Source organism: Azolla caroliniana, unplaced genomic scaffold (assembly GCF_043228905.1).
Source record: "Azolla caroliniana isolate FFs.n. ecotype wild unplaced genomic scaffold, voAzoCaro1.0.p SCAF_10, whole genome shotgun sequence".
NCBI classification, from domain to species: Eukaryota; Viridiplantae; Streptophyta; class Polypodiopsida; order Salviniales; family Salviniaceae; genus Azolla; species Azolla caroliniana.
In genome coordinates this window covers 2,022,991-2,032,681 of record NW_028230445.1, presented here as the reverse complement: position 1 = coordinate 2,032,681, position 9,691 = coordinate 2,022,991, and the positions used below count along the sequence as shown (strand labels likewise).

Here is a 9,691-nt window from a genome sequence, read left to right as displayed (position 1 = left end):
TATCTGATAGTATTCTTTTATAAATTTTCCTTCATGCCCTTTCTACTGCTTGTATTGGAAGACTTTTCCAAGTCATCGACGAAAGCTAATGGGAATCTATTTCAAATGCATCTCCATGCATAACGTAGAACCAACCAAAGTTCCAAATATATTTGCAGTCATAGCATGTCATTACAATCAGATTCAAAAATTGCCATTACAATCATTCTATTGGTATTGTAGTAGAAAGACCTTTCATGGATCGCTTATTTGGGACTAACACTCCACAATCTACAAGGCCGAATCCTCTTTTCTCAACGTGATTTATATTGCATACACATACTAGTGCATACCCATTTAAGAATTGGTGGTAGAGGAGCCTTGGAAGGATTGGTTATTTGATGATAAGAAATCAATACTAGCATTGTGCACCAGTATGTTCATTATCAGTTGATTGCAAATAGAACTTAATAGGGTTGATTATGAAGTCTGCCCATGCTAATGTTGATTATAAAATTTGCCTTAATCAAGGTCCCATTTACAATGGTGGTGCCCGTTATTAGATTCAAGATGGCATTCTCATTTGCCATTGTGTGAAAGTCATTTTTTCATTGGCAATGGTGTGTGGATTTCCTTTGGTAGAGACTTTTAGATCATTGACATATTTCCAATGAGGCATGTTTCTTTTCTACACATTGATGGGGAGGATGTTAGGCACAAGTTTCTTACATGCCCAATTGCTAAGGCAATTTCAGATTGTTATATCTAGACTTTGGGCATCATTAATTGGGGATGTTATGTCGCCCTTGCAATGGGTTTTCATTAAAAGAGCCAAGAGCATTACCTTGGTCCCTCCCCATTTCATATAAGGTTGTTTTTCCACTACCATAGGTTTGGGGTATGTGGTAGTTTCAAAAATGGGTTGTGGTTTGATGGTCTCCCTAGTGTACAAGAAGTGTGTAGGTTTAAAGGCAAAACTTGATTTGGCAATTTTTGCAAGTAAGACCTATGGGGCACCCTATCTCGAAGGATTTGCCTTGATGTTAGAGGTTTTATCTTGCCATAAGTTTTTGTCGTTATCTTGTTATAATATAAACATACATTTGCAAAATACGAGAGACAGAGACAGAGACAGAGATTGGCCTAAATGGAAATGCCTTTTGGAAGGTGGGAGAAAGGACCCAATTGTCAAAAGTCAACCTTGCTTAATGAAATTTAATTGTGAAGAATTAAGAAGAGCATAGGAGTTTATATGCCTCATCGAGGTGACAATTTGACTAAATCTCATGTGATGAAGAACTAATAAGAGGTGAGGCATTAGGGACGAATGCCGAATAAATGCATAAACTTCTTGACCACTATGTGGTAATTAGAAAGAGGACAATGATGATACATACCTTTCAACAAGGGAAAGTTCTTTCGAGTTTAACCAATAATTGTGTTGAGGGTGTGAGAAAAGTCATTCCTTAGAAAGAATGAAAAGTCACATGTTGAGGATTTGAAATACGCCTACCTAGTAATCAAAGCATGAGAAAAATATCTATCACTTTGGACACACATACACATCCATTAAGCCCAGGAAATCAAGTTGGGCCCTACACCTCAACTGCTTAGTACTATTGTCTCTAGATATTGAATAGTTTTAGCCCCCTAAAAGGTAAGTATATATGGTTAAGACTCATTGTTTCCATTGAGCTTAATGAGTGTATAACGTGTTCCGACCATGTTTGGGGTTGAGCAACCACTTAATTATTGATGTCTCAAGGTGGCGACTAACCTAAGAACTTGATAGGTTCTATAGCATTCTTTGTAAGAATGGGTAACATGGGTAGGATAGAAATAACCATAGAAATAAATAGAGTAAAAAGAAACAAAAATACACAAATTAACATTGTGGGGACCTACCTAAATTGGGGCGTATGTAAAAAAGGACATATTCTATACCATTCATTAGCCATGAATGGCATTAATAAGGTGGGCACAGTATACCATTATTAGAAACATAAGAAAACATAAGAGCATATGATGTTGTGACATGCCTGAAGGTGTAGGGTTAACTAAAAAGGGGGAGAATGAGTTGTCAAGGCCCGATAAGAACGATGTTTATAGATGTGACCCACTATGCAAAGTCACAAACAAATATGTGAGAGGGAAGTGGTAGCATACATATTGTTGTATGTGTAGTAACTTGATGTTATATTGGTCACAAAATAATGACTTGAGATCATATGGGCTTGTATAGTAAAGTTAATGTGGACTCACTTGAAGTCATGTATACGTATGTTTCTTGGAATAAGTCGAATTTGCATTGGTCCATGGGAATAACTTAACATCATGTTGGGAAGTACTTTACAATTGATGAAATAACTAGAAACTATGTGGAGAGAGAAGTAGTGAATATTTATGTTGGTCAATGGAGTAGCTCAAATTTATATAGCTTAGCTTGCCCATGGAAATAACATGGGAATAACATGTTGGGGGAGAAGTGGGCATATACCTACTTTGATTGGTGGAGTACCTCAAGCTCATAAGAGTCCACATAATAATTACTTGACGTCATTTGGGTTCACGGGGATAATGTAAGAAAGACTTGACATTACTGGGGAGCAATTCATAACCTATTTGGGGAGTAGTGTGTGAATACTTGCAATCGTTAATGGAATTACTCGAAGTCATGTGGGTCAATGTATTAAGGGCTTGAACTCATATGAGTCCATGGATGAAGGAAATGAAGTCATGTAATATGTGGAATATTATGGAACTTTAACTTGACAGTTTCGTTGGCAAAGAAGTGAGTGAATACTCATGTTCCATGATGGAATAAGTTAACATTATATGGATCTACAAGAATAACATCAAAATAACTCGAAGTCATGTGGGGAAAGAATTGGACAAATAATAGCAATGTCTACTTGGAGTAATGACTTGAAGTCATAAGGACATATGCAATGACGTGGGAAATAGCAAAGGGCATGGTTTTGGCTCAAACCAAACCGAACCGTTAAGCCATGGCTTAACGGTTTATTGGTTCAAAGATGAATAAACCGTTTGGTTTAGTTTCAAATATTATGATCCGTTTTGGTTTGGTTTTGAATTTCATGGTTTAACGGTTTAGCGGCTAATCGGTTTATCGGTTTCGCTTCGGTTTGGTTTTGAATTTCACGGTTTAGCAGTTTAGCGGTTTCGGCTTATGTGGTTTGGTTTAAAGGTTTAAAGGTTTATCGGTTTATAAATTTGGTTTGGTTTTGATTTATGATAAACCGATTTGGTTTGGTTCTAAATGTTTCATAAACGGTTTGATATAACGGTCCGGTTTAAATGGCTTCATAAAATTTAAATAGTTTGGTTTGGTTTTTAATATAAATAAATGGTTTAGTTTAGTTTGGTTTGGTTTCAAGGCTAGGAAACCGAACCACGCCCATTGCTAGTGGGAATTACTTGAGGTCATACAAAGAGAGAGGTAAGAAGATTATATTTACATTTTTGTTCACGGAGTAGGACTTTGAACCTATACAAGGCCAAATTGGAATAATTACTTTGAAGTAATATGGGCCCCAAAAGAATAACCCGAAGTCAAATGTGGGATGAAAAATTGATGTATCACAATCATGAAAATACAAACAAATGACTTGAAGTTATATGGGCCCAATATGGCACAAGATATTGATGCACCGAAAACTGGAAGGTGACAACTAGTCAAAATCAAAAGATCAATAAATAAAACACTAATTTTTCAAACAACTACAGTGTTCGGGAAAAAGAGAGGCCTCCATTTACTAAAATGCAAGTTAGAAACCATTATCATGGGAAATCACACAACTTAAATGTCAAATTATATAATATATATATCTATATTTATAAAGACTTGCACTATTTTCTCTTATTATTGATCCATGAAAAGAAAGCTCGTCAAACACCGGAATGCATGTCAACTTAGCAAGTGGAAAAACATTGGTTAAAGAGTTTGGATTCTACACAACTGTAACTCATGGCTGTACTACTGCCATCATTAAAGCCACTAATACCAAAGGGTTTGCGATTGATTTAGATCTTAGATGGAACTATGAATGGAGTGGTGCTTTACTATTTAGTAAAGTGGGACTTCAGAGTGGTCCTAACTAACTCAAAAGTTCTCTTATGTGTTGTAAAACTATGGTATGTAACAATGCAAGACTGGAATTGAAAACACAATGTTTAATGCCGCATGACATGCTATTAAATCTCAATAGGGATATGGTTGTGGGTTTTCTTGTAAAAAAAATGGTACCCTTGTTTAGTTACACATTGGTTATAATTTCTGACCTTGTCGATTTAATATATATGGAACAAAATCATTCGCCATTTTCTCTTAAACATCCCTCCCATTCATATTGCATCTCGACACCCAATCATCAGTAAGTTTTCTTTTTTCTTCCTTGTTTTCGCATGGTCGAGGCGACAAAACAAACGTTTATTTAGAGTTCACATAGGATGCACGAAGAAGCAACGACATTGACAAGTAGAGAGAGGATTCAAAAGAGAGAAGATTTCAATGTTTAACTTGGCGCAAAAAGCAGAAAGCAGAAAGCAGAATTCAACTTAAGAAAACAATGTTTCCGATAAAGGCAAATTCCACAAAGACCCAAACAAATTAAAACCAATTAAGTGTATAAATAAGTAATTAAAAATAAATAATCAAACGAATAAAATAAATAAAAGGTAATAAAATAAATAAATAAATAAATAAATAAATAAATAAATAAATAAATAAATAAACAAACAAACAAATAAATAAATAAATAAATAAACAAATAAAATAAATAAAAAGTAATATTATAATAAAATATAAGAGAAAACAACAAACTATAAATCAAAATAAGAACAAACAAATAAATACAGTACATAAATAATAATAAATAATAGTAAATAACAAACAAACAAATAATAATAAATAACAGATAAAAATAAACGATAAAGTAAATAGATAAATAGTAATAAAAAGGAATAAATAAGTTAATAACTGGAGATAAAAAGATTGTTAAACAATAAATAAAATAAAATTGTCACAAATTGGAGATTGACCAAAAGATAAATGAGATAAAAAAAACCAAAACAAAAAGGGTTTTGGAAAAAAGATGCTTTTAATGGATATATTATATATATATATATATATATGTACATATACATATACAAAGCAAGAGAAATAAGAGGGGGAAAAAAACGACACAAACATAAATGAGATAAAAAGCAATTTAATTGAATGGGAGTTCGACAAGGAAAAGCAAAAAAGGCGAAGAGGGGAAAAAGAGGGGGATTAATTGAGAGTCAAAAAAGCAAAAGCAAAAGCAAAAAAGGAAAAAGCAAAAAAACTAGAGCCACTGCAATGGACGCCACGCCAGTCTGCCCAGACTCATGAAATTCGGCGCCGGTGTACGGAGGAACGGCGGGCGGGCAGCAGAAGCGGCAGAGGCCCCGCTCGGCGCGGGCGTACGGGCAGGGAGAGGAACCGAAGGGCCGGGAAAGCAAAACGCAAAACGCACGGAGCGGGAAACCGGGGGGCGTGGCGAGAAGGAAGAAAGAAAGAAGAAAAAAGCTAAGAAAAGGAGAGAGGCTGAGAAAAAGCAGGCGGCGGCCGAAGAAAACCGCCGGTTTTGATCAAAGCAAAAACCCGGCGGGAAAAAGCAGAGGAAAGCCGGGAAAGCAGATAAATATGTAGAGAGAGAGAGAGAGAGAGAGAGAGAGAGGCAGCTGCACAGCACGGATAGGGAGGGTGGTCTCTCTCCGTCTCTCACCGCCGCATTAAATGAGCTCTCTCTCTCTCTACATCTCTCTCTCTCTCTCTCTCTCTCTTCTTTCTCTCTCTACCCTGCTCTGTTCCTGCTGTCCGTGGCATCATTATTAAGCTCACTCCCCACCCCCAATTCGGTCTCACTTCTTTACTGTCTCTGTCTCTCTAATCCTCTCTCTCTCTCTCTCTCTCTCTCTCTCTCTGCATAGGTAATGCCGAGCTCACCCTAAAACCTCTGCTCTTCTCTGCTCTGTTCTGCTCTGCTCTGCGCTCCTCTGAAAGGAACTTGGAAGGTTCCATGGAAACTCCAGCTCCCCGCACCACCCTCCTCTCTGCACTCCTCCTCCGTGAGCTCAAGCTCCCATGGCCGCACGCCATGCTCAACAGCCACCTCCATCGCCATCGCCACCACCATCGCCACCATGTCCTGCCGCCGCCGCCGCCCCTGCTGCTCTCTGGCCCCTCCTTCTCTTCGTCCCTGTCCCTCCTCCCCTTCTGCTTCTTCGCCCTCTCGCTCTTCGCCCTCTCCTGGGTCCTGGTCCACCGCGCCATCCAGACGGCCAGGAAGTACAAAGGCCCCAGGACATGGCCCCTCATCGGCTGCATCGTGGAGCAAGCTCGCAACTTCGACAACCTCCACGACTGGCTCCTCTTCTATTGCAAGCGGATCTCCACCTTCTCTGTGCCCATGGTCTCCATCAATAACACCTTCACCTGCGACCCTTCCAACGTGGAGCACATTCTCAAAACCAACTTTGCCAATTACCCTAAGGTTAATCCTAATCCATCCTTATCCATCCTTAATTATCTATATCCATGCAATTCTGCTTGCTCTTCTTTCTTTCTTTCTTTCTTTCTTTCTTTCTTGTTCCCTCCTACATACATTGTGCTTCTCCTTTCCTTCTTGCTCTCTACGTACGCCTCTGTATCTTGCCTGTAATTGTCTGATCTGCATAGGCATTGATGGTTTTAGGGTTTGTGTATGTGTGTGTGTGTGTGTGTGTGGGGCGGGGGGGTTCGCAGTTCATATATGAATCCTGTGTTTTTACTGGCAATGTGCAGGTGTTCTTTATGTTCTGTGATTCATGGATTCATATGATCTAGGGGTGGACATAGACGTTTTCCATGTGTCTGTCTGTCTGTCTGTACCTATGTATAGAGGATTAGGGTTTGACGATGAAACTCTACTGATTGGCAGGGTCACCTCATACACGAGCGATTTGTGGACATGATGGGCCATGGTATCTTCAATGTCGATGGTGAGAAATGGCTCCGCCAGAGGAAAGTGGCCATCCTCGAATTCTCTTCTGGTAAGCTAAGGGACTACAGTACTCATGCATTTCGAAGACAGGCCCTCAAGCTAGTCGGCATATTGATCGAATCCTCGAAAAACCATCGTGTTGTCGACATGCAAGTATGGAAACCCTAAATCTCATAGTTTATACCTCCATCCATCCATGTTTGTTTAAGTAGTCCTTAATTACCCGTCTGAATCTAATACATTCTCAAATCTCTGCTGTTTCAAGGATTTATTCATGCGCCTTACCCTTGACACCATCTGCAAGATTGGGTTCGGTGTTGATCTCGGGAGCTTGTCGCCTGAGCTGCCTGAGCTCCCTTTTGCTAAAGCTTTTGATGATTCCAATAAGCTAATTATCCGCCGTTATGTCGATTACACTTGGAAGATCAAGAGGTTTCTCAATGTGGGCGGCGAAGCTAAGCTCCGAGAGTGTGTCGAGTGCGTGAATACTTTTATCTACGGGGTCATCAACACCCGGCGTGCCGAGATCAAGACTTCTCGGGAAGACATTGGAGCCCGAGTAGAGGAGGTATGGATAGAGCTGAGTACTCAATTAACATGTCTAAATGCAAATTTGTGTTGTTTGAAAGGTAAACTGAATTAGCATGTCTAAATGCATATTTGTTTGTGTCCATGCTTTAGAGAGAAGACTTGCTCTCGAGGTTCATGAGCCTCTCAAATGACGAAGGTTTACCTTATAGCGACAAGCAGCTCCGAGATGTTGTCATAAACTTCATCATTGCCGGTCGGGATACGACATCCCTTACGCTGTCGTGGCTTTTCTCAATGCTATCCAGAAGCCCTCGTGTGGTAGATAACATTCTCAATGAAACTGAGGCCATTCTCAAGGATGTGAAGAAATGCGGATCGACTAATGGCTATAATTCTCGATGCAATGGTGGAGCATCAACCACATTTGCCGAATTCGAGAATGACGGTATTAGTAAAGATATGTACGAGTTTGCGAATCTGTTGAATTACCAAGCCCTCAATAAGATGCATTATCTTCATGCTGCCATCACTGAAGCCCTACGCCTATATCCGGCTGTCCCTTTGGTATGTGCTTCAACTCTAAATTGTCAGGGCTTTTCGGGCCATTTATATACTGATTCTCCGTACCAGTAATGTATATTAATATGGTTTTGCGATGATATATCTATCATAGGAATCAAAGATGGCGGTTAACGACGATGTATTTCCTGATGGCACTAAGATCAAAGCCGGGAACTTTGTTAGCTATAGTCCTTATGCAATGGGAAGGCTTGAGTCATTATGGGGACCGGATGCGCTTGAATTCAAGCCTGAACGATGGCTCAAGGACGGAGTCTTCCAAACTCCATCTCCTTTCAAGCTCACAGCATTTCAGGTGCAGTAGTTTAGCAATGTGATGCATTAAACGGTAGCTTGAGAGTGGATAGTACTCTCCTATTACTGATGATGGGTTTGGTAGTCAGCATACTACTTGCACTCAAGTTGTATGGACACATTCTGAACATGACATTGACACACTGTTTTGTACCTTCCTTTCTTATTTTTCCGTAGGCGGGGCCGAGGATGTGCATTGGCAAGGATTCAGCATACCTCCAAATGAAGATGACAACGATCCTATTACTGAAGTATTTCTTGTTCGAGATCGTAGAAGGGCACCCACTCAAGTATAGCATGATGGTTGTGCTTTACATGGCACATGGCCTCAAGACCCATGTCTCAATGAGATAAAATTGGAATTACCACCAAACCCAACCCCACCCATTCCAATCTATCTATTCTATTTAATATATACACATAAATATATGTGGGCATAAAAGAAGAGCCTTAACTTTTCTCTATATACATGACACATGGTCTCTCATCATCAATCACTGCATATATCCTATCTATGTATGTGTTGATGAGTCCCTTGGTCTATCCATGGCTATATGCTGTGATTGGCTATCAGCACCCTCTCCAAATTCATCATCATATTTTATGTTCATAAATCTCTCGTTTCTAATGAAGTATTTGTTTTATAGGCTAGGTAAACAATAATGCTCATCACTAGATGAATGCAATTGATATTCAATGATGTAAGAAAACCCCATCTTTCTCAATCGACAGAACATTGATGCTATTCCAGAACTGAAGATCACTAAAGAGAGAGAACATGGTCATTTAAAGCTTACAAACTTGCAAAAACATCAACCCAAAGGAATAAGATGCTGGCACATGGCCCACTTTCAATCGATATTTGCTTGAGTGATATAATATTAAGATCTTGTTTGCTTTTTTTACTACACTAAGAATTGGGAAAGGCTAAAAGGGCAAGCACTTAATTGGATTGGATTGTTTGTGTCCATGTATTGGATTTTGGATCAATAAAAGTCAATGCCTTTTTTAAGTTGGTTTGTTGGATTGGACATTGTCTTAATGTTTTCCATCTATCATCCTTTAGTCTTCACTAGCATATTTGTTTGATCGTTTAGTCTTCTGGAATAATGATATATTTTTAGTATTTATATGTGGGAATGTGTGATGTTGTGAAACCAAGTTAGGAACGTGACGAGGGTGATGTGTGTTTTGAAAATTACTATACATATATATTGATTGGTACCCAGATGTACCATGGTTATGTATGTATTTGTGTTGTGTAAAATTTAAATAGTAGA

At 38.9% G+C, this 9,691-nt stretch overlaps 1 protein-coding gene across 1 annotated transcript; it reads left to right on the top strand.

Moving 5' to 3' along the window:
• Positions 1–6,022: 6,022 nt before the first annotated feature.
• LOC147858653 (cytochrome P450 704B1-like) lies at positions 6,023–9,270 on the top strand. Its single transcript, XM_087325875.1, has 6 exons — positions 6,023–6,518; positions 6,945–7,160; positions 7,273–7,575; positions 7,689–8,102; positions 8,212–8,412; positions 8,589–9,270. Exons 1-6 carry the CDS (start codon positions 6,045–6,047, stop codon positions 8,763–8,765), a joined length of 1,785 nt encoding a protein of 594 aa, XP_087182001.1. The 5' UTR covers positions 6,023–6,044; the 3' UTR covers positions 8,766–9,270.
• The last annotated feature ends 421 nt before the right edge of the window (positions 9,271–9,691 follow it).